This window comes from Capricornis sumatraensis, chromosome 13 (assembly GCF_032405125.1).
Source record: "Capricornis sumatraensis isolate serow.1 chromosome 13, serow.2, whole genome shotgun sequence".
Taxonomy (NCBI): Eukaryota; Metazoa; Chordata; class Mammalia; order Artiodactyla; family Bovidae; genus Capricornis; species Capricornis sumatraensis.
The window spans coordinates 63,471,013-63,497,080 of record NC_091081.1 but is presented as its reverse complement, the minus strand read 5'-3'; the positions used below and the strand labels follow the sequence as shown (position 1 = coordinate 63,497,080).

Genomic DNA, 26,068 nt, shown 5'->3' with positions numbered 1-26,068 from the left:
GGAGGGGCTTCCCTGATAGTTCAGTTGGTAAAAAATCTGCCTGCAATTCAGGAGATCCCAGTTCGATTCCTGGGTTGGAAAGATCCACTGGAGAAGGGATAGGGTACCCACTCCAGTATTCTTGGGCTTCCCTTGTGGCTCAGCTGGTAAAAAAATCTGCCTGCAATGCGGGAGACCTGGGTTCGATCCCTGGGTTGGAAAGATCCCCTGGAGAAGGGAAAGGCTACCCACTCCAGTATTCTGGCCTGGAGAATTCAATAGACTGTATGGTCCATGGAGTGGTAAAGAGTCAGATATGAATGGGAGGTTACAAGGGATGCTGAGAAGAAGATGCCCAGCCCCCCATGTCAGTGAAGTTCCCATGAAAACACGAGATTGTAACTTACAGAGTTTGAGGGTTAAAAAAAACCCAAAAAACAACACTAAATGGAAAATCCCTGTAATACTAGAGAAAAGAGAACATAAGTGGCAGGTTGAAACAAACTTCTATTCCTTTTTACAGTTACTTTGGAGAAAAGCAGAGTTTTTAATAACTGTTTAACCTTTTTAATGTTTAAAAATTGCTAATGTCAATGCATATTGAAATATACATTCTCTAATTCTGATCTGCTAAGGGGAAAACAGTCATAATTTTCTTACTCTTTCTTACTTACTGACACTGAAAAGGTATTAGAGACCTCTCTAAACTTAAAGAGCAATCTATGAAACAGTAATGTGAAAAGACACCCAACAATGCTATCAATCCATGGCCATGCTGGAAGAATCCCCTGCAGGCTTGAACTCCACAGCGCTTGTCACTCAGCCACCAAACCACTTAAGAAGTCAGTGTTTATCTGTACCATTTTTCTAGATTCTACATATATGCACTGATATATGATGTTTGCTTTTCTCTTTCCGACTGACTTCACTCTGTATGACAGACTCTAGGTTCATCCACATCTCTATGAATGACCCCATTTTGTTCCTTTTAGTAGCTGAATAATATTCTATTGTGTGTGTTTACCACATCTTTATCCATGTGTAAAATAGCTAGTGGAAAGCTGCTATGAAGCACAGGAAGCTCAGCTCAGTGCTCTGTGATGACCCAGAGGGCCATGGAATGAGGGGTTGGGGTGGAGAGTGGTCCAAGAGGGAGGGGATATATGTATACATATGACTGATTTACTTTATTGTATGCAGAAACTAACACAACATATAAAGCAATTTATTGCAATTTCAAAAATCCTTTTTAAAAAGTCAATGTATTTATATAGCCAACAACTCTGCACCTTTGGAATTAGACTCACTACATATGGTGCAAAACAGAATGGAACAAACGCTCAGAGAAGGAAGTGTGTTTGTGCAATTTGACTTTTCTGATTAGACCAAATTTCCTTTTTCTTCCCAATCTCATTCTGGAAACAAAACATTCACCAACTTAACTATAGACTAGAAAACAAACCAAAATCATTCTGGCTTACCATCATTGCTCATGACACAGAACCACAGATGTTGGATGCATGTAAGATCTGAGCTGGTATAGAACTTGAGGTGTCTCTCTTGGAGTCCCTTACTCTCCTAAAAGTTAGCTGTCATAAAAAATATTGGAGTCTCCAAGAGTCAGTGTCTGACCATATATGCTCAGCAAGATAACACTGTGCACAGAGAAATGCTGGTCTAGAAAAGAGAATCATTATCCTCTCTGGTTATTACACAGTTCAATCAATTTCTGCTGGGGTCTTTAAACAGCTATAATTTAGAATGGTAACTATTTGCTCTTTCAGTGCCAAGGTGGTCTGTCAATTTCTCTCATCCTGTTGGGGTAAGAACAAGATGTATTGTATACTGTACCTGTATCCCTGCCAAGGCATGTTGAGCCAGCTTCACATTCTTGGATTCCAAAGCCAACTGGAGGGGCAGCAGGCATTTCTCCCTGGCAACACATAAATAAGGACCATATGTGAGCTCAGCAAGGCTGGCAGCCAACGGATGGGTACATACACCCACCCTCAAATGCCACCACACACATACACTGAACTATGACCAGTAATGAAACTGCACCTGGAGTGAAAAAAAAGAAAAAAACAGCAAAAATGCTGTGCAGAAATCATAGAGTACCAGCAGCTCGCCTTCTTGAGATAGCTCTAGAGAAAACACACACAAGGACTCTCAAACAATCATTTCGGTGAACTAGTCATCACATGGTAAGTCCCTTACCAGTCCATGAACATGCCTTGCTGTTTCCCAAAGTAATATAATTAACTGTATTCCATACACCTAGGGTGTGCAACCCTAGAAAGCACTGTTTATATAGGTTTCAATGCCTTTGCTCAGGCCTCTCCCCCACCTAGCAAGTGAGGAGGGCATCATCACCTGGACTACTCTGCCTCATTGATATAAATTGAAATCTGATACACTTGTCAATTTCTCCCCAGTTCAAAGTGTTTCTTAATCAGCTGTAACTTAAAAAATTTTACGTATTTATTTTTGTCTGTGCTGGCTCTTCATTGCCGCACAGGCTTTTCTCTTGTTGAAGCAAGTGGAGGCTGCTCTCTAGTCGTGGTGTGCAAGCTTCTCATCGCTGTGGCTTCTCCTGTTGCAAACAATAGGCACTGGGTGAGTGGGCTTCGGTAGTTGCGGCACGTGGGCTCCGTAGTTGCAGCTCCCAGGCTCTAGAGCATGGCTCACCAATTGCGGAGCACAGGCTTTGTTGCCCCACGGCATGTGGGATCCTCCTGGACCGAGGATCAAACCCACATCTGCATGGGCAGGTGCATTCTTTACCACTGAGCCATTAGGGAAGCTCCACCTACAATGTTTGAATGAGCTCTTTAGTCTCCATGAGGGTGACCTAAATTTTGTGATGGGGCTTAGTAAACGTGTTTCCAAGGCAGAAATACAATCAAACCACCAACAGCTTGGACCCATGAGAAGTACCTGACCTCAAGTGAAAGACAAAAACAAAAAAAGCTTGAGAGCTACTGGCGTATTTTGAAGCTTAATAAGAAAATAACTGGGCACTAAAATATATCAGGAATAAAGCAAGAGGACTACAAAGAGAAACGTATTTTTCTGTAAGAAGCATTCACTCTAAATAATTAAACAACAGACCAAGAATTTTAATCAACCCATTATTTCCCCACAGAGTTACACTGGCACAACAAATGAAATGTTACTTAATTTTACCAGGCTCCTCCACCCTCACTTAAGTCAGAGCAGCCTCATTTTATCTCTTTTATATTTTCAGCATAAACTGAAAGACTCATTGACTTTAGAGACTGTGAAAGCCACAGGGTAAGATTACACGGTTTCGTCTTTAGGGGAAAAAGCGTCACTGATATAGAACACAATGAAACAGAACGTTAATTATAGCTCCGATTCCTTCCTGTCCACCCTGCAGTTTTTTCATGGAATCCTCCATCAGCAGCTCCATGACAGATGGAGACAGACTCAGACACTTCCCCTAATGCCAGCCACAAAGAACAAAAGCAGACTCAGAAAGAACATTTTGCCTTCCTGATCCTTCTCACTGTCCCCTTACTAACCCAAAGTTACAGTACCCCTTTTCATATGACAATTGTTTCACAGTATAACCATTTTTCATTAGTACAACCTTTGATTACCCAACCGGAGAAGGCAATGGCACCCCACTCCAGTACTCTTGCCTGGAACATCGTATGGATGCAGGAGCCTGGTAGGCCGCAGTCCATGGGGTCGCTGAGAGTCGGACACGACTGAGCAACTTCACTTTCACTCTTCATTTTCATGCATTGGAGAAGGAAATGGCAACCCACTCCAGTGTTCTTGCCTGGAGAATCCCAGGGATGGGGGAGCCTGGTGGGCTGCTGTCTATGGGGTCGCACAGGGCTGGACACGACTGAAGCAACTTAGCAGTTGATTACCCAACAGTGTCACTACCCAACAGTGTCACTTCCAGTCGGGTGGCTATAATTTTCTCGCTATTATCATGATCTTCAGCTTGTCTCGGTTATAAGGCAAGCATTGCTATGCAGTCAAGCGAAAGCAGGAATAGCTAATTTTCCCAATTTTATTTCTGTTGTTTAATCATAACCAGTTTCTAAGCTTGGAAAAATTAACTGGAAGTGTGAAAGTCAAGTGAGAATCAGTAATAAGGGGCTTGTTGCGCTTGTGCTCAATCATGTCCGACTCTTTGCAACCCCATGCGTTGTACCATCCCAGGCTTCTCTGTCCGTGGAATTTTCCAGGCAAGAATACTGGAGAGGGTTGCCATTTCCTACTGCAGGGGATCTTCACGCTGCAGGGATTGAACCCATGTCTGTTGTGTTTCCTGCACTGGCAGGCAAATTCTTCACCACTGTGCTACCTGGGAAGCCCCTAATAATGGGCTGATTGAGTACTAACAGAAGAACTATAGAAGTTCATCTGTAAATCCTTGAAACAATCAAATTTCCACCAGGATTAATTGACTGTGAAAGAACTTCATCTCAAATTTTTGCAGTCAGATCTGCCAATGAGGGCATGGAAGCTGTGGGCAGACAAGGAGGTCCAAAACTCCTATAGTCTCATAGCCTAGAGCAGGGACAGTCTCTGTTGAGTGACTGTGTGCTGGAAATGCACAAATATTACATATTGCTCACCAAGGCATCAAACAAGAGTGGATGCCACATTCAGCAGGAACAAGGATCGTCCTAGAATGCTGAAACCCCTGAGCTCTGGGGAGTAGTATTATGTTTGCAGATAAACTGCAGCATGCCTATACTGCTCTGCCACTGCCAGTATTAGTCCTTGAAATCCTCATCACCCTCCCTTACCTACTTCTAAACTCACACCCATTGGTACTCAGATTGGAACTAGACTACTGATAAATGCCAGCACTACCAGGTCCCACCGATTCCAGGGAACACCACTGAACTGCTCCCCACGCCAGTCATGGTCACCAGGAAGAACTGGAAGATGTAACTGGTTCAGCTAGGATTTGGTCTTATTGCAAGGTATCATCATTTAGTGGAAAAACTATGGGCTGTGGAATCACACAGATCTGGACTGAAACCTTAACAATTCTAAAGTTGTGCAATCTTAGTCAAGACACTTAACTATTAAATCTTAGCTTCACAGTCCACAGAAGAAGTATCTTAAGACCAATCCTGCAGTACAGAAAATGTCTATCAAGGGTTGGAGAACTTTTTATGGAAAAAGAGGCTGATAAAAATTACATCAAGCATCGAAGCCCATATGATCTCTGTGCTCAGTACTCAACTCTGCTATAGCCCAAACCTGTCCTAAACATGTTGATAAATGAGCATGGCTACATTTCAAAAACAGGCAACAGGCCAGATCTGGTCTGCTGGCTAGTTTGCCCAGCCCTGATATAGACAAAGGCCCAGCAGAGACCATGATTTAAAGCACAGGATAACAAGATCCAATCTTGTTGTAGTATCCAGAAAGATTTTTGCATAGGACATGGAGCATGGGTCTTGGAGGGGTCTAAGCAAGGCCAATTCTAGCACCAAGATTTCTCTTAGAAAATCAGTGCTTTTAGGAAGCAAACAGAGTGAATTCATCCGGGTACCAAACCAAGGCACTCCATCCATCCAGTTATCCATCCAACCAACACTTGAGAGTCTGCTATGTGCAAGGCACTGTCATGAGAAGATCCAACAAGGAACAAGATAGAACAGATACTTTCTTTCATTTTATGCATAGAAGGGAAAAGAATAAAAATTACTTATTGTTTTGCTATTAAATCTACCAGTCACTTCAACCTTAAAATGGGCATTCTTACCCTTGTTTTATATTTGAGAAAATAGAGTTTCAGAGAGATTTGATAGCCTGCCCAAGGTTACACAGCTAAAATCTACTGGAAACAATCCGAACAGAAATCCATCTCACTCCCAAGATCAAGTTTCTTCCAACACCCTTTGGTGTCAAAAGATGAAAGCAAAGCTAGAATAGTTCCGTTTCTTAATCTTTTCTCAATCATGAACACAAAAAGATCCTCTTCCTAGATAAGTATACGAATCATTTCAGGGATTTATAGTTCTCCCCCTTCCCCTGGGCTTTCCTGGTGGCTCAGTGGTAGAGAATCCACCTGCAATGCAGGAGATAAGAGTTAGATCCCTGGTTGGGAAGATCCCCTGGAAGAGGACACGGCAACCCACTCTAGTATTCTTGCCCAGGGAATGCCACGGACAGAGGATCCTGGTGGGCTACAGTCCATACATAGGGTCACAAAGAGTCGGACATGACTGAAGTGACTGAGCACATACATAGGTCCCCCCAGACTCTAACTCCACATCGATCCCAAGTTAAGAGTTTCTGCTTTTAGGAGAAAGGACCTGCCCAACAAGGCAGAAACTTCTGTGTGTCAGAGAAGAGGCCGGGTTCCCTGGCTGGGCTCAGTCCCAGTAGGACGAAAAGCTTTGAAGTAATGTTACACTGAGCCCTGAAGTGAGAGAGTGAGCGAGAGGGATATGGGGGGGGGGGGGGTGTGGGGGGTGTGGGTGGGTGTGTGCTGAGGGGGTTGACAAATCTTCTCAGGATTCATGGCCTCTCAGCCCCAGCAATCCCCTAGATTAGTATCATGAGCCTCAGATCAGGACTATAACAGGAAACGAACACATGTGGGGCCCAGCTGATTACACGGCTTGCCCTCTGGTATAAAAATCCTTCTGCCTTAATTTTTTTAAGCGATTTTAATGAAAAAAAATAACAGGCTTGTTAACTGAGTCTCAGGATGAAATGTATAATGAAGATGCAACGTGGCACACACTCGGACCCCTTTGCACAGACTGTTTTGGAATAAATCGCCTTTTGATCCTTCTAGATGCTGCCTCATTGGGGAACAGGCACACCAAAACCAACATTCAGTTACATGAAGTGATTATTCATTATGCGTGGGCACGTGCAAGCTCATGCTTGCCTAACTGAATAAAGACGGAGGCCCCAGGTTTCATGCCCTGGCATGTCATTATTTCTTAAAGAAGAATTAGCAGCTCTGCACACGCACAAGGAAGACATCATCCCGTGACAGTGTCTGGTCATGGCAAGGAAACTAAGCCTATTTCTTTAACTGTGTTTTCACAGTTCACAGACCAGCTTTATTGGGCCAAGAGAACTATGGACAAAGGGAAATTCAAATAGGTGAATGGGGGAAGTTAGATTTATCAAATATTACCTTTTAATATGAACACAAAAATGAGCTTCCTGTATTACCAAGTACATTTGCGAATTTTAGGCTGACTCTTTTTTTGATGCACTACCTGGGATGGAGCAAAAAGATACCTTAGATTTCTGAGGTCTGCTGAGGCTCTATAATTCTAGGATTCTATGATCAAAGCCATTTATTGAATAACTGTCTGGATTCCTTCACATATAACCACAGCTCTGATGGAACATCAGTGACCTGTAAAGTCCCAAGTACCTGTTCATATCATCATACTTACTATCTTGTTATGAAGAGATTTAATTGTTAACAAAACAAACTAAGGTTGGATTACCTATCCAAGGTCACATGTTTGTAAATGACAGGGCTGTAAGATTTAAATATTTTTTAAACAGGTGTCATCTTCAACTTTTTATTTTGTATCAGGGTATAACTAATTAAGAGTGTTGTGGTAGTTTCAGGTGAACAGCCAAAGGACTCAGCTGCACATACACATGTATCCATTCTCCCCCAAACTCCCCTCCTATCCAGGCTGCCACATAACATTGAACATAATTCCCTGTGCTACACAGTAGCTTCTTTTTGGTTATCCATTTTAAATACAACAGAGTGTACAAGTCCATCCAACTCCCCAACTCCTCATCCCTTCCTCTCATCCCTTCTCACCAGCAACCATAAGTTTGTTTTCTAAGCCTGAGTCTGTTTTATAAGTTCATTTGAATCCTTCCTTATTAGATTCCACATATAAGGGATGTCATATGCTATTTCTTCTTCTCTGTCTGACTTATTAGAGCTGTGATTTAAATTTAGACTATCTGTCTTCAAAACCCCTGTTCTCTGCCAGCAGACAACTCCCCATCGCCTGAGGTGGATGCCACACTACTCTACAAAGAACAATCCAGGTGCCCACCAGAATGGGATGGGCATTGAATAAATAAATTATCTTACTGTGCAGGTTGTTCATGGAACAATGAGTCACATTTGATGGCTGGAATGCAGTTATGAAAAGGTATACACACTTTGGATGAATGGGATACATTCGGTTTGGGATCTAGCTGCTGGGTTCAATGACAGCCATCACTTTTCCTAGTTTGAGTACAGAAGGTTTTCAGCCCCCTGTTGTGACATTTGAGATGTTATTATTTGTGTTTATGAATACTGATGCTTTCAACAGTTTGCATCAACATTGATGAATTTTCATTGACTAAGCTTTTGCCAGAGCCAATTCATGGAGCCAATTGGAACTGAACTGGTTCCTTGATTTTTTTTTCTGCAGTGCAGTTAAATTGATTCTCTTTTATTTCTATTTTCACTCCTAGTTTAATGAAATTATCTTCATCAGTAACCTCTATACTGAACAACAAAGATTAGATTCCTCCTTCAGGAACTGTTCTAGGTCTGAGGGACACAACCGTGAACAACATAAAATCCCACTTCTGCAGGATTCTGAGATGCCTTGGCAAGCCTATTGCAATTATTAAGTAGAACATATGTAACTGCTATTTTCTGTAAATTGGGAAGGGTTGAATGTGCATAATTTTACATGATACATTGTTAAAAAAAATCTTAAATAATCAACAAGGTTCTATCGGATAGCACAGGGAACTATACTATCTTGTAATAATCTATAAGGGAAAAGCATCTGAAAAACAATATATAGATGTATACCTGAATCATTCTGCTGTTCACTTGAAACTAACACAACATTGTAAACCAACTATATTCCAATACAACTTTTTAGAACATCCTAAATCACACAGTTATGTTCACGTCTGCTGTGCTCAGTTGCTCATTCGTCTCTGACTCTTCGTGACCCTGTGGACTGTAGCCCACCAGGCTCCTGCGTCCACAGAGTTTTCCAGGCATGGATGCTGGAGTGGGTTGCCATTCTCTCCTCCAGGGGATCTTCCCCATCCAGGTATCGAACCCCTGTCTCGTGGTGTCTCCTGCACTGGCAGGCAGATTCTTTACCACTGTGCCACCCGGGAAGCCCACAGCTGTGCTCCTACTTTCTCCCAAAATATACCTTTTTTATATTTCATTATAAACGGCTTACATGTATATTACAAAATCCAAACAATCCAGAGAGACACAGCTCTGAAAATCAATTAGGGTGCTACCTAAGAAAGAGCTGGACTGAATGCTGATGATGGGTATGTCCAGACAGTGGCATGGAGGAGTTTTCATTTTCTTTGTATTAATATTTTATATTTGTATTAATTTTAATAACTCTAGATGGATATAATCTGAAGAAAATATTTTTTAAAATTTTATTGAAGTATAGTTGCTTTACAATGTTGTGTTATTTCTGCTGTACAGCAAAGTGAATCAGATATATGCATATACATATCCCCCTTTTTTGGATTTCCTTCCCTTTTAGGTCGCTTCAGAGCATAGCGTTCCCCGCGCTATGCAATAGGTTCTCATTATTTATCCGCTCTATACACAGTAGTGTGTATATGTCAGTCCCAATCTCCCAGTTCATCCTGCTGCTGCTTAGCAGTGTCAGTCGTGTCTGACTCTGTGTGGCCCACAGACTGTAGCCCACCAGGCTCCTCTGTCCATAAAATTCTCCAGACATGAATACTACAGCGGGTTGCCATGCCCTCCTCCAGGGGATCTTCCCAACCCTGGGATCAAACCCCGGCCTACTGCAATGCAGGCAGATTCTGTATCATCTGAGCCTCCAGGGAAGCCCCCAGCTCACTCTACCCTTACTTAAAAGCTTTTGCACAGCAAAGGAAATCATAAACAAAATGAAAAGACAACTCTCAGAACTGGAGAAAATATTTGCAAAAGCAGCAGCTGACAGGGGCTTAATCTCCAAAATATACAAATAGTCTCATGCAGCTCAACATTAAAAAAAACAATCCAATCAAAAATTGGATGGAAGACCTAAATAGACATTTCTCTAAAGAAGACATACAGATGGTTAAGAGGCACATGAAAAGATACTCAACATCAATAACTATTGGAGAAATTCAAATCAAAACTACAATGACGTGTTACCTCACACTAGTCAGAACAGTCATCAATAAATCTGAAGAACATATTTACAAAGCCCACAAAGTCACTAAGCTCCTCACACAAATGGACATCACAGTATTTCCTTCTCCTGTTCAGCTCAAAAAGGTGAGTGAACTTGTACATACACAGAGAAGATATTAAATACAGAACTCATTTCCTTCCTGGCACTTATATCTAAAGCCCAAATGTTCTTTTTAGCAATTACACCTACTGTTCTTGCTACTGAAGCAAACCTCCATTCACCTGGTGGGCATCACTATGCTAACAGGTTTGCTTTTGTAATGAGAGGACAACCGCAGGTGGTAAAGTAGGTTATCAATCACCTGAAAAGTTTTAAATACCATCTAGATTTTTATCCTTGCTATTTAATATGTCTAATTTTAAAAATAAGCTGTAAAGGAACAGAAAGCAACATAAAGACAAAAACATTTTGTAATACTATTGTGATAGGGAAATGGGTTTACTTTTTTCATTTTAAAGTTTCCATCTAATATTCTTGCAATATTAAAAAAATATAAAACACAATAGGTCAAGAAGATGTAAATTTTTCATTGTGAAAAATAATTCCATATTACTTAAAGACATGTTATATATAACACTGTGTCAGTTTAATGCCTGCAACAAAATGATTTGATACATGTATGTGTTATAAAATAACTACCACAATAAGTTTAGTTAACAAGAATCACCTCACATAGTTAAAATTTTTCCTTCCTTGAAGCTCTAGTCTCATAGTAACGTTCAAATACATTATACAGTATTGTTATAGTCACCATGCTGTACATTATATTCCCATAGCTTATTTATTTTTGAAAAAAATTAAATGTGGCTAGCTATTTTCACCTGCAATCTAGGATTATCAATACTACTACTTCTACCAAAAGATACAAGTTCTGTGTAATCAGGAGGAGAAACACTGAAGTGCATGCTATGTTCAGCACAAAGTCTTGTACCCAGTGGAACGGGAATGCCACTTGATTTGGTCTTTGTTTTTTAACTGGACTTGTTTATCTTTATAAGCTCAACCAATCTTTAAATGGACTTATTGTTAACACTTCTTAGGCATTTCCCATTTATTTGTTTACTCATTCACCCAGTAAAAAAAAAAAAAAAAAATCAAGTGGTATTCCCATTCTATTGGATACAAAACTTTGTGCTGGACATAGCATACTGGCTTTTTTTTTCTTTGAATTTCACATTCTGTCACTTTCAACTATAGGATTCCTAACTAATATAAGGGAGGGTGGCAGTGGATGTCAAAATTGTGCCACACACCAGGCTAAGGGCTTAGGCACGCAATCTCATTTGAGCCACTCAACCCAATGACGGGAAATAAACACTATCGACATTTACTGATGAGGGAGGTGGAGGGGAGAGAGGAACTCTCACTCTTGAACGAGGACTACAGCAGCAACGGACCCCTGAACTCAAGCTCTGTGGCAGCATGTGAGGTGAATGGTTACCATTTAACTCTCAAACCTTGTGCATTTCACACACGGCAAGACTGTGAAGCACCCTTCATAAGGAAACTCCCTTCCTTCTGTCCATGGTCAATCCATCCTTAGACTTCCTCACATTCTCTCCCACATCGATCATTCACACGTGAAATTTTACATCTCTCCACTTATAAATCCTTCCTCACCTCCATCAATACACTTCTCAGTGGAATCACTGTCTGTGGCACCATGGAAAGATTTTACTCCTTAATTCTGACATCTAAAACAATCTGTAAAAGTATCTCAAGAACTTAAAAATACTAGAATGCTTTGGGGGAATGAGAGGGTGGGACGAATTGAGACAGGAGCATTGACATATATACACTACCATGTGTAAGTGAAGTGAGTGAAAATCGCTCAGTTGTGTTCAACTCTTTGCGATCCCATGGACTGCAGCCTGCCAGGCTCCTCTGTCCATGGAATTCTCCAGGCAAGAATACTGGAGTGGGTTGCCATTTCCTTCTCCAACCACGTGTAAAATAGATAGCTAATGGGAAGCTGCTGAATGGCGCAGGGAGCTCAGCTCAGAGCTCTGTGATGACCTCTAGAGCTAGGATAAGGGGGTGATGGCAGGGAGGCTCGAGAGGGGAGAGATATGTATACCTATGGCTCATTCACCTTGTTGTACAGCAGAAACTAATACTATTAAACTATTTGTAGTTTAGTATTTAATACTATAGTATTTAATACTATTAAAGCAATTAAACTCCAATTAAAAAAACACATTAAAAAATATTAGCATGCTTTGATCTAGGATTTTCTTTTTCTATTAACCTTTTGTAAAGAAATCAGAGATCTAGCAAAATCTCAGGTACAAAGATTTATCTGTAGTTTTATTTATAAAGTAAATAAGCCTAAATAAATTCTAGCATATCTCTGAAATGGAATAACTTAAAATATTTTGAAAAGTTTTTATTAACACACGAAAATGCTTTGAAAATGTCAAAGAAGTTAAAATGAGAATGCAATGGAGCAAATATATCATACCATGGTCCTACACTTGAATTAAAGCATATACACATACAAGTGAGTGGAGGAGAGAGGCTGGAAAGAAATTGCTCAAAACTCCTCTAGAATTTGCCTCTGTCTTTTGGGAACACGGATGGTTTTGGCTTTATTATTTGTATGTTTCAACATTTAAAAATCTTTTAATAATAAAATAGACTACCTTTAGAAATAGAGAGGAAGTGAAGCTAGCCCTCTCCTACCTGTGCATAAACGCCCACTCCCTTCTCTTCAAAGCTTTGGCCTAGAATCCTGGAAGGCCATGCTTCCAGAAACAGCTTCAATCTAATCCTTCCTGACCTTCCTCTGGGCTAACTTCATCTCTTCTATTACGTCACCACTCTTCCCACCTTATCAAAAGCAGACAATATTCCCAGAATAGTTTCCCTTTCCCCAAAGACCTTAGCATCTTTCAAACACTTACTGAATTCCTTCTTTCCCCCCAAATCTTTTGGACTGAAAATAGGCTTGCTTATGACTCTAAAGTATAGTTACTGTAGTCACATGTATCTAAATTCATTCTGCCTAAATTAATCTTGCTTCTTTCTATGGCATGTTTTCTTATAATCAAGCTTATAATCAAGTGTAAATATGCTAACAGAATGAAACATACCCTGGGGGAATTGCTCTGCACTGCCCTGTTACATGGAACCACATATATTTTGTTAAATACCACACTTTTTTCAAGACGAAAATGCTCCGACAGGCAATCCAGAGGCAAGACTCTGCCCAGAATCTCCGTCATGGAGGGGTAAGTAGGGAGAAGTCACCATAACAAGCAAGATTTCTAACCTGAATACTCAAATCTTAGGGAAGAAGAGAAAATGAGCTAGACAGTATATACCATATCATCATTATGAGCTGATAATTTATGCAAATGTGTAATTACCTCTTGAAAAACAGTAAGTTTGTGGTATAAACATCATTCTGAAACATATATTTTTTAAAAGGTAACTTAAACAACAAAACTAATTGCTTTGAGACAGAGCTGTGATCTCTCTAGATTCTATTCAGAACTTACTAGCCTATTAAAGCTCACAAATAATACATTATACATTTATTATAATAACCTCTCAACATGTAAATGTCGTGACAGCAAAATGGTGGGATTAAATGTAAAGTTACATTTTTCTGTGAGATGGAAATTTCCAGTTTTGACATCAAAATGCCTGTAAAGGCAGTCTATCAGCAAATCAACACAACTGACAGAACTAAAACGTGTATTCATCACTGGCTAATAATTTTTGAGAAGTAAGATTTTTAGTAACAAAAAGATCTTAATCTTTATGTCGCCTATAGGCATCCAGGTTCTGTATGAAGTGTTAGGCATGTAATGACGAATGAGAGTTCCTACCAAGGAACTCTTGGAACTCTCACTGAACCAAGAACTCTGAGAGCTAACACAGGAACAAGGCAACATGCACTTGTGTTAAGGTATACACAATTATAGAAGTACAATAGGGCAGGAGAGATCCTACCTAGAAAAATTCAAGTGTCTTCATGGACAAGGTGGTACTCACCTGGTCCTGAAATGGAGGGTACAGTATGAGACTTGGTCAGTCGAGTGAGGAAAAGGAGTACCCAGCTGAGATTGTGAGTACAAAGGCAGAGTGGATTTATGGAACAGCCCAAGTACAATCATGACCCAAGGAGTCATGGCGGGAAGACTGGTGAGAAAGTTTGACAAAGTAGATTTGAGCCAGGTTTTAAAGGATCTTGCATGTAACACCAGAGAGACTGGTCTTGGCCAACTGAAAATGAGAGCTAATAAAAGATTTTTAATCAAGGGAATAATGTGACATTAGACATTTTCCATACAAATGGAACTGGCTATAATGTAGAAAATGGGTAAAACATACAAATATCATAGAATAAGAATTTTGGAGGCAAACTAATCTGGGTAAGATTCAGGCTCTGTTAACTACAACCTGTGCACTAACACTAAGTATTTAACCTCTTCAGTTTTCATTTTATTCATCTAGAAATACAGAAGTAATATAATGTACATTGAAAATTATGATGATTAGAGAAGAAGCTATTAATACATCAGAAATATTCCTGATTGCCCAGGGCCAGCCTAACCTTCTCAGCACTTTTCAAGGCCCTGGTCCAAGCCCCTTCTGTTCTACCCCTGGCTCTGTCCTGCCCCAGGAGAGGTCTCATGGGCACAGGTATGGACATCCCAGGCTGCAGACAAATCTCAGACCACAAACCACACAAACAGCTGCCCTGTGGCCAGGTCTCAAGCCCAGAGATGCACATTCTTGTGGGTGCCTTGCCAAAGACAGAGCTGGCGAAAGGGCCCACATGCCGTTTTTGGAAGGAAGCTCAGCATAATCTAAGTAGGGGACTCTGAAGTCTCAAGTACCAAGAGCATGAGCTGAGGTTGCAGGGTGGGCTCTGGATGGGAATGCTCCCTTAGCCCTGAGGAGGAAGAGAACAGGGCCTCTAAAACATGAGCTCAGAGCAGGGTCCCACCTCACCCAGGGCTTAGGGTGGTATGATACTGCCTAGCCTGCTGTACACTCAACAAATGGTTGTTGTCATGGTGCTTTTATTACTGTCTTGTTGTCATGGTATTTTTATTACTGTCATCATAGTTTTGTTGTCATTATTTACTGGCAGCAGGAAGGCCTGGGAGAAGGAATTATACTCTACTGTGGCCCTAGAGCTGAAAACACAATGCAGTTCGGCCTGTGTTCAAAAACGGACAGAGGAAACAGAGCTTAGAGGTGGCAGGGGAGTAGAGTTGAGAGGACCTACTAGAAGAATGGCTTTGAGGAAGGAAGTGGGAAGGATAATAACTACAGTTTTGTATATATGTTCTGAGTTCAAGATTCCTTTGTGCATCCAGGTACTAACACATAGAAAACTGGATGTACTCGTCTGGAGCTCAGGAAAAATTTAGACATTAGCCATCTAAAAATGGTTGAAACCTTGGAAATGGGTGAAACGTCCAAGGAAAAGTTAAAGATGTAAAACAGAAGGACAGAGCTTAGAAAAATCCTTCCAGTCAGTTTGTGGAGAGAAAAAAATGATGCTAGCAAAGAGAAAGTCAAAGGAAGCCATCAAAGTCAAGATGGTGACAGGAAGAAGACTGTCCTTCAAGAAATGCCCATCCTATACTGATATCCACCAGCCACCGAGTGTCCACTCTGTGCCAGGTATTAAGACTTGGCATATATGCATGATCTCATTTAATTCAGTACTTACAACTGAATGTGTAAGTACTGTGATAGATCATTATTTCCATATTATCAATGAGCTAACAGGCTCAGAGATAGGAAGTAAACTGTCCCATGTCACGTAACTATTATAAAGTATTAGGTGCTGTTAGAAGCTTAACTCTACTGTTAAAACTTAGGAAAAAGCTAGAACACTTTGTTCACTGCTGTAGAGAAGAAGGTGTGGAAGAGAAGTGATGAGCCCAGAGATGCTCTTCCATTGGAAGAGGCTGTGAACTAGAACTTTCTCATTATGTTACCTTGTTTCACCCTCATGAGAAATAGGACAATGGACATTATCAAGTCCATTTTGTAGTTCAAGACTTGGAGGCTCCCAGAGTCAAAGTATCCATGAACAGAGCTGGTAAATGAATGAGTCCAGACTCAAATGTAAGGATTACACGACACAAAAACCTACACTCCTTCCATAGCAACACATTGCTTCTCCATCATTAAGGAACAGGGACTAACAAGGGAAAGGCATCTACAACATGGAAACAAACACAGACATCCCTGGAAATTAGCCAAAGTAATGAAAAATATTAATCACCTAGCTTTCTTGTATTCTCCCCTAAAACAACCTGGCACATGAAAGCCAGGGCAATAAAAACCACTTCTCTCAGGACAAGTACAATTAAGAATTGTTTGTTCTGAACAGAGAAGAGTTTTGGCAAGGATGTGGAGAAAAGGGAACCCTCTGCACTGTTGGTGGTAATAAATAATTGGTGTGTCCATGATGGAAAACAGTAGGGAGTTTCCTCAAAAAACTAAATATAGAATTACCATATGGCCCAGAAATTCTATGTCTGGGTACATATTCAAATGAAATCAGTATCTAAATGAAATCAGTATCTAAAAGAAATATCCACATTCCCATATGCACTGCTGCATTACTCACAATAACAAAGTTATGGAAACAACCTAACTATTCATCAACAAATGAACAGATTAAAAAAAGGTGATATCTAGCTACCTACAGATAGAACCACACGATGAAATATTATTCAGCTGTAAAAAGGAAGAAATCCTGCCATTTGGCACAACATGGACGAACCTACAGAACATTGTGCTAAATGAAATAAGCCAAAGGTGAAAGGATAAATACTGCATTACCTCACTTATGTGTGTAATTTTAAAAAGTCAAACTTAAAGAGAGAGTTAAAAAGGTAGTTGCCAGAGGCTGGAGAGTAGGGAAATAAGGAAATGTTGGTTAAAGAGTACAAACTTTCAATTATGAGATGGATTAGTTCTGGGGAGCAGTGGACAGCTTGGTGACTACGATCAGTAATACTGTACTGTGAACCTGAAATCTGTATATGTGAATTTTGCTTAGAAAGAAGATCTTATTTTCAAGAGTAATTCTCACCACACACACACACACAATGTGAGGTGCTAGATGTGTTAATTAACTTGATGATGGTGATCATTTCACAATGTATACATATATCAAATCAATACACCTTAAATATACACAATCTTACTTGTCAATTACACCACAACAAAGCTGAGAGGGAAGTGACATCTTTTTATAGTTTGACCTTACAGTCTCTGTGCCCTGTTAAAAACTCTGCAGATTTCTCCAAAGGCATTGAAAGTCACTTTCAGCTATCCACGTACAGGGATAACTCCCTTTAAACAATTCAGTCAGAACAGTGATGTTAAATTTTATTTTCCCATAAACAGCAACTTCTTCCAGCAGTAATATATTTGTGGTATTTTGAAGACTGAATATCCCAATAGACTCTGCACTGCAAGCACTTTCTAAAAATAGCTCTTGGGTGAAAGCCAAAAAGGTTAGTTTGGTTCCTTACTAGCTGCCTGCTTTAAACACATTATGCACTCTATCCTTCCCCTTTCCAAGCCTGTACAGTCGGCTGAATAAGACCTACATTAATCTGCCCCACCTGATGCGAAGACCAGATTGTGCCTCGCGATTAAATTTATTTTTAAAGGCTGGGCTTATGATGGGCATTACAGTGCCAATTTGAAAGTTTCGGTTTTCAAACTTTGGAAAGTTACCTTTCAGCCTGTTTCAAAACTGCCTTAATTATGATTACCCTGTAGGCAGCTGTATATACATCAGCCACGGGCTGCTTTATTCTACTCAAAGTAATATCAAATCTTTTCTGTAACTGCATGACCTTCCTAAATGCAACATACACTGGAAGAAAAAGAAATGCCCAGTATTTGTTTACACACTGAAGGGAAGAACAGTAGCAGACTGTCTTCATAGTATTTTAAGAACCAAAAGATAGTAAACCAAGTCAGTAAGGGCTGCCTGACAACAACCCCAGTCCTGGGCCTAGAGATGGGACTGCAGAGAACCAAGAGGGCTGTTCAGATCCTTCTCATGGGCGTTAACACAAGTTTTCCGGGTGTTATTATTCTTGGCAGGCATATCTAACAAAGGTCACAAAGAACAAACGCAACACAGCCATTCCCAACAGGCTTGGCTGTAAATGCCCTAAATTCAACTACAGACTTAGTGAGTTTGCAAAAATACTCATGCCACAAAACCAGCTTGAAGACAAGCTGAGGTCCTCAAGGCTGATAAAGATGTTCACACAGTAGAAAAGGAAATTTGTCAATGAATTTATCAAGTATTCACATATTTTAAATACTGTAATTACGATTCTGCAATAATTACTATTTTTACCCATAAAATCACACTCTATAGACTCTTCTAGCCAAAGAAAAGAATCTCTCCTTTTCCAAGGTAACGAAAGGAACCCCACTCAGAAAACTGAGAGTAACTGACTCGACCACATAAACACTCTGCCGGCTGTACAAGATGCCCTGTTATTAAAAGGTGACTTTGGCCTACTGTCCACATCATGGTGTTTTTCCCAGCGTACTGGAAAACATCATGGCACTCTCAGTCCCTGCCTGAGGAGGCAGGAACATGCTGAACAGGATCAAAATGACCAGCAACCCTGGTGCTGAAAGACAGGGTCAAGTCAACTCAGGAAATAAATTTTCAGGCTCAAGTTTATGGGCCCTTACTCACTGCCACACTCACAGTGGGTAGCTGTTCTCTCTCCCTGGAGACAAAGAAGGACTGAATGTCCCTATGTAGGCTGAGCTCCACTCTGTCATCCCCAGAACCATCTCTTGTTGGAGTGTCCAGGGAGCCAGATCTGCCCAGCTGAAAGTTCAGGATTCTGGGCAGAGAGCCCCCTTGCTCTGGTGGAAGAGGGAAGGCCATAGGGGAGATCACAGAACTGTGGGAGATGGTGGAGTCTGGTAAAAGAATTCTGGTGCAACCTGGAGGTTTAGGATTTCATTTTGGCCAACAAACAAGGTATAATCCTGACCATGTTGCTGAGCTCTCTGGGGAACATCGCTTCTACTCCCAAGACACCAGGGAGGTTCTGCCCTTCCCAGCCTTCTTGATGAGACAGATGAACTGAGGAGGAGATATGAAAAGGCTTTTCTTTGCCCCAGCCTCCCTGCACCATGAGGGATCTTAATTCCCCGACCAGGGTTTAAACCTGTGCCCCCTGCAGTGGAAACAAGCACAGAGTCCTAACCACTGGACCACCAGGGAAGTCCCTGAAAGGGTTTTAAATCAAACACTTTACAGAAGTATCAGGGAGGCATAGTGTTAAGAGCAGTACACTTGAAGAAAACTTCTTTAGTCCTGTCTCAGGCACCTGTGTTCCTTTTAAGTCTCAACTGTTTTATCTACACGATAGGGATATCTCTATCACCTCTTCAAATTCTAACAGCCTCTACTTTGAAATGTGTGGTTTAGCAGTGTTAGCAGCCTTTTCCTTAGTAACTAGAGTCCAACTTTGTTTCGGCTGATAGTGTCAGACAGTTCAATCACTCAGTTGTGTCCGACTCTGTGCAATCCCATGGACTGCAGTATGTCAGGCTTCCCTGTCCGTCATCAACTCCCAGAGCTTGCTCAAACTCATGTCCATCGAGTTGGTGATATGATCCAATCATCTCATCCTCTGTCGTCCCCTTCTCCTCCGGCCTTCAATCTTTCCCAGCATCAGGGTCTTTTCCAATCAGTCAGTTCTTCGCATCAGGTGGCCAAAGTATTGGAGCTTCAGCTTCAGCATCAGTCCTTCCAATGAATACTCAGGACTGATTTTCTTTAGGATTGACTGGTTTGATTTCCATGTAGTCCACAGGACTCTCAAGAGTCTTCTCCAACACAGTTCAAAAGCATCGATTCTACCCCTGATAATGGCTGATAGTGTGATCAGCCCCAAATGGTAGATTAAGATTAGTCTAAGCCTTTCCCAAGAATCCTGTTTCCTACTTTTTCAGCTTCTCCTGTGGCTCTGAAAAACCTTTTCCTTTCCTGATATAAAGGACTAGACCTGTTTAGCTGGCATTGCCCTTCTGCTTTCAGTCTTTTTGCCTTCTGTTTTCAATGAACATGTGATGACTGGAACTGCAACAGCCTTTTTGTAGTGCGAAGAGCCAACTTATAATGAAAGGCTAACAGAATCCTGGATATACCAGTGCCAAAGGCCTACCTCCAGACTGGGTATTATAAAAGGAAAATAAGCCCTATTTCATTTAAATCACTGTTAGGTTTTCTGTTATTTACCACTGAATGCATTTATAACCCATACACTCTGATAAAACTTATTCCTAGAGAACAGCCAATATTTAAGTAATCTCATACATGCCTCTGCCTCGACACATTGACCAAAGGTGAAAGGGGAAATGAAGGAATAGATAGGGGCATTCATTCCTGTCCTAACACATCTAAATGACAGGTATTCGGCAAATATGCAAAGACATAGAATATACTTAACTAGTATAAGAACAATTTTCAAGTCAGATCTGTATTTGAACCACTACTGTATATTAGCTATGTGTGTGTGAAAGTTGCACAGTTGTATCCAACTCTTTGTGACCCCATGGACTGTAGCCCATCAGGTTCCTCTGTCCATGGGATTCTCCAGGGAAGAATACTGAAGCGGGTTGCCATTCCCTTCCCCAGGGGATCTTCCCAACCCAGGGATCAAACCCAGGTCTCCTGCATTGCAGGTATGTTCTCTACCAACTGAGCCACTGGGGAAGCCCATATTAGCTATGTAACTTCAAGTAAATGATTTTTATCACTCCAATCTGCTTTATCATTAAAATATAGGTTATATTAGAACTTATATTATAAAATTTAATAAAGACAATGCATAACATCCCTAGTACAATTCTCAGCATAGATTAAGGCTCCAAAATTGGTAGCCTTCAGTATTGTGGGGACAGGCACATTATACATATACCAGGGCCCCTGAGTATAAAGACAATGGCACTTAGGGCCTAGCTTGTGGAACACACCAGTAAATCAGTTATTTCTGCTGGTGGGACAAGGCTATGATATCTACCTGTGTACCCACACTGTAGCAGAGAAGCTTGGCCCCATCTCCCAGCGCCCACATCTTTAAATGCCACAGTTGTTTCAGCTCTCCTATTCCACCAGTTACCAAACACTCAATTTAGATTTCAACTTGACCTGCAGAAGAAATAAAAAGGACAACAAAATGGCCAAACGACAGCCAGAAAAGAGGGAAAAGATCCCACTAATAGATCTTCAGGTTCGTTAACGACTGCCGTGTTCGCTGGGCAATCCTCCTACCCTCGGGTCCCTAAGGGTCAGGGGCATTCCTCTAGGAGAGTATACTGGGGAGGGTGCTTTCAGGTGCAAGTGACAGGAGCTCCAACTTCCCTAAGAGGCTTAAACAAGGAGGCAGGCTGGCTCCAGGATGAGGTAAGTCCACGCTCTTATGGCACAACCACGAACCCAGGTTCTTTCCATCTTCCTGCTAATCCACCCTCGATGTGTCAGCCTTATCCCCTGGCTGGCTCCCCTCGTAGAGGCAAAGCAGCTGTCGTTGCTACAAGCAACACACAAATGTGACAAGTTTCAGAGGAAGACACCTTCAACCTTCACAGGACTGAGAGAGCGTCTCTCATACTCCATTTGGATACATGGGGTACAGGGCCCATAGCCAGAGAAGCTGGTCCAGGCTGCAAGGGGACAGCCTCCTCTGAAGCACAGGGCTTGGGGCTACTTATTATCAATCTGCTCTTGATGATAAGGGCAAGTTCCTGGGATTTCTCTGGTGGTATAGTGGATGAGGGGACTTCCTCAGTGTTTCAGTGGTAAAGAATTTGCCTGCAATGCAGGAGACACGGGTTCCATCCTTGAGTGGGGAAGATTCCTTGGAGGAGGGCATGGCAACCCACTCCTGTATTCTTGCCTGGACAATTCCATGGACAGAGGAGCCTGGAGGGCTACAGTCCATGCATCTCAAAGAGTCAGATACGACAGAAGTGACTGAGCACAGCACAGCACAACACAGTGGATGAGAGTCCGCCTCCCGATGCAGGGGACACGGGTTCAATCCCTGGTCTGGAAGATCCCACAAGCAGTGAGGTGGCTGACCCTGTGCACCAAAACCACTGAGCCCGCTTGCCTAGAGAAGCCTGGCAATGAGAAGCCCGAGCACCATAAGGAAAGAGTAGCCCTGGCTCCCCGCAACGAGAGAAAGCCCAAGCACAGAAACGAAGACCCAGCACAGCCAGAAAGAAAGCTTTCTTAAAAAAGTTAAAAACGCCAGTTCCTGATACCCAATCAGACCTGTTGGGGGTAGGGGATGATTAGGCAAACAAAGATTCCTGTTCCACAGAAAAATAATAGCTCTGGTTCCCTATTCCAAATGCCAGAATTTCTTTTAAAGAATATTTGTAAGGGCCACAGTGAAATTTTCCAGATCTTGCCAATTCAGGCTTTGTTTATAATTCCCATAGATCAATTAGGCCTCTTTGTATTCTTAGAAATTGGAAATAACACTTACTTAACACTTACTTCTTATCTGCTTCTTTGTTCCCAGAGCTTTGTTCTCCAATCTAACAATCACACTTTGAAACTTAGCACCGGAAATAAAACAACCCTCAATCATGCTACCAAAACACCGTCAGCCTATTTTATCAAAGGGAAGGTTCACTCATGATTTGTTGTCCATTCTGCAAAATACTGTCTTATTTGATACCTTATGGAAACTTTAGAAGATGCCAGTAAGGAGGACACTGTTCACAGGATTATGATGGGGCAATTTCCATGGCTAGTGGAATGTGAAGTCAAATGGGCCTTAGAAAGCATCACTATGAACAAAACTAGTGGAGGTGATGGAATTCCAGTTGAGCTATTTCAAATCCTGGAAGATGATGCTGTGAAAGTGCTACACTCAATATGCCAGCAAATTTGGAAAACTCAGCAGCGGCCACAGGACTGGAAAAGGTCAGTTTTCATTCCAGTCCCAAAGAAAGGCAATACCAAAGAATGCTCAAACTACTGCACAATTGTACTCATCTCACATGCTAGTAAAGTAATGCTCAAAATTCTCCAAGCCAGGCTTCAGCAATACATGAACCATGAAATTCCAGATGTTCAAGCTGGTTTTTGAAAAGGCAGAGGAACCAGAGATCAAATTGCCAACATCTGCTGGATCGTGGAAAAAGCAAGAGAGTTCCAAAAAACATCTATTTCTGCTTTATTGACTATGCCAAGCCTTTGATTGGGTGGATCACAATAAACTGTGGAAAATTCTTCAGGAGATCGGAATACCAGACCACCTGACCTGCCTCTTGAGAAACCTGTATGCAGGTCAGGAAGCAACAGTTAGAACTGGACATGGAACAACAGACTGGTTTCAAATAGGAAAAGGAGTACGCCAAGGCTGTATATCGTCATCCTGCTTATTTAACTTATATTCAGAGTACATCATGAGAAATGCTGGGCTGGAAGAAGCACAAGCTGGAATCAAGATTGCTGGGAGAAATATCAAGAACCTCAGATATGCAGATGACATCACCCTTATGGCAGAAAGTGAAGAGGAACTAAAAAGCCTCTTGATGAAAGTGAAAGAGGAGAGTGAAAAAGTTGGCTTAAAGCTCAGCATTCAGAAAACGAAGATCATGGCATCTGGCCCCATCACTTCATGGGGAATAGATGGGGAAACAGTGGAAATAGTGTCAGACTTTATCTTTTTGGGCTCCAAAATCACTGCAGATGGTGACTGCAGCCATGAAATTAAAAGATACTTGCTCCTTGGAAGAGAAGTTATGACCAACCTAGATAGCATATTCAAAAGCAGAGACATTACTTTGCCAACAAAGGTCCATTTAGTCAAGGCTATTGTTTTTGCAGTGGTCATGTATGGATGTGAGAGTTGGACTGTGAAGAAAGCTGAGAGCCGAAGAATTGATGCTTTTGAATTGTGGTGTTGGAGAAGACTCTTGAGAGTCCCTTGGACTGCAAGGAGATCCAACCAGTCCATTATAAAGGAGATCAGCCCTGGGTGTTCTTTGGAAGGAATGATGCTAAAGCTGAAACTCCAGTACTTTGGCCACCTCATGCAAAGAGTTGACTCATTGGAAAAGACTCTGATGCTGGGAGGGATTGAGGGCAGGAGGAAAAGGGGACAACAGAGGATGAGATGGCTGGATGGTACCACCGACTCGATGGATGTGAGTTTCAGTGAACTCTGGGAGATGGTGATGGACAGGGAGGCCTGGCGTGCTGCAATTCATGGGATCGCAAAGAGTCAGACATGACTGAGCAACTGAACTGAACTGAGTGGTTCTAAAAATTCCCAGTCACAATTTCACAGGCCTGTGAAGCAGAAGAACAAACAGCCACCTCCCGCCAAAGCTTAGCTGCATGTTGCTGCGCAGGCCTAAAGCTTTGCGGGCCAAGACAAGGCCCTGAGAAGGCAGGGTTGAGGGCAACTCCTGTTCTCAGAAAAGAGGAAGAATTGGTTGATTCCACAGAATCAATGATTTAAGATTCTGGCTTCTGACGTGCGGAGAAATGGTTCTCAAAATATAGCCTAGACTCCTGAGACCTTGTCAAAGGTCCATAAGGTCAAAACTTTCACTCTCAATCTCTTAGGAGTATAGAGCAGAGTTTATCAAAAAAGAATAACGCACAATTATTCAAAAAAGTGATTAAAATTCCCCTGTTTTAAACCACTTATCTGTATAGGCTGGATTTGCTTTATCTACTTCAACCAAAGCAACAGACTGTAACAGATTGAATGGAGAAGCAGAGCTGAGAATCCAGCTGTTTTCTATTAAACCAGACAGTAAAGAGTCGGCCAAAAATGCAAAGCTTTCCTACATTTGTTTTGAAAGCAGTTATTTTTCATGAAGGCCTTCCCTGGTGGCTCAGGGGTAAATGCAGGAGACACAGGACTCGGGTTGGATACCTGGGTTGGGAAGATGCTCCGGAGTAGGAAATGGCAACCCACTCCAGCATTCTTGCCTGGAAAATCCCATGAACAAAGGAAACTGGTGGGCTACAGTCCATGGGGTCACAAAAGTGTCGGACATGATTTAGCGACTAAACAACTACTTTTCATTAAGGGAAAAAAAAGTCTTTACAGGGGACATGCAATGGGCTTATTTTTAATGAATTAAATATTTTAAAATTTATATTTTAATGCCTAGTATGGTAAATACATGACTGAGTAACTAACACTTCACATTTAATGTGGTAAATACAATCCAAAAGATCTTAAGTTCTCTGGGATCCTCAGTTTTTAAAAGTGTCAAAGGTCTTGAGACCAAAATGTCTGAGAACTGCTGCATTGAAGTAACGAACCAACTGAAACCAAGCAGGACCCTGTGGGGCTCCTAAGCACGGACGCCTCCCTGTCCCTCATTTCTTGTTTGTAGGGAACAGACTCCAACCTCTGCCACCTTCCAGGAGTTCCAAAGGGCAGACTCAAACAGTTGCTAATCTGGGAAGGGAAGGAAGGCAGAGACAGGGGAGCTATAGTCAAGATACAATAACGCAGCCTTGGGCCAGGGTCCTGGTTCCCCTCAAGGGATACAGCTAACACTGTGTTTGCGCTCTCCACAGAACAAAGAGTCAACAAATGAAAGGGGGTAGCGTTCTTGCCAGAGAAGACCACCTGAAGCCAGTGTAAAGGAACCAGAGAAGCTTACTGAGAGACCACCAAAGGCCAGATCAGAGGAACCAGAGAAGCTGCTTAGGAGGAGACCATTTGAGTCCTGATTAAAGGAGTGCAGACCTTGCAGATACACTGGCATTAGCAGCAACCCCACCCTCAAACCATCGCTATACAGCTCCTCACCAAATCCTCCCAGGTTGGGATGTACAGTTTTTGAGGGGCACGAGCCCATTGTCTCTCCCTTTGCCT

The 26,068-nt window shown here is 41.7% G+C and overlaps 1 protein-coding gene across 1 annotated transcript in view; it reads right to left on the bottom strand.

Moving 5' to 3' along the window:
• ARFGEF3 (ARFGEF family member 3) overlaps positions 1 to 26,068 on the bottom strand; it is a 169,742-nt gene that overhangs the window by 122,513 nt on the left and 21,161 nt on the right. The window contains exon 3 of the mRNA XM_068985407.1: positions 1,831 to 1,912. Within this exon, the coding sequence (XP_068841508.1) occupies positions 1,831 to 1,912 (82 nt within the window). The remainder of the gene's footprint in view (positions 1 to 1,830; positions 1,913 to 26,068) is intronic.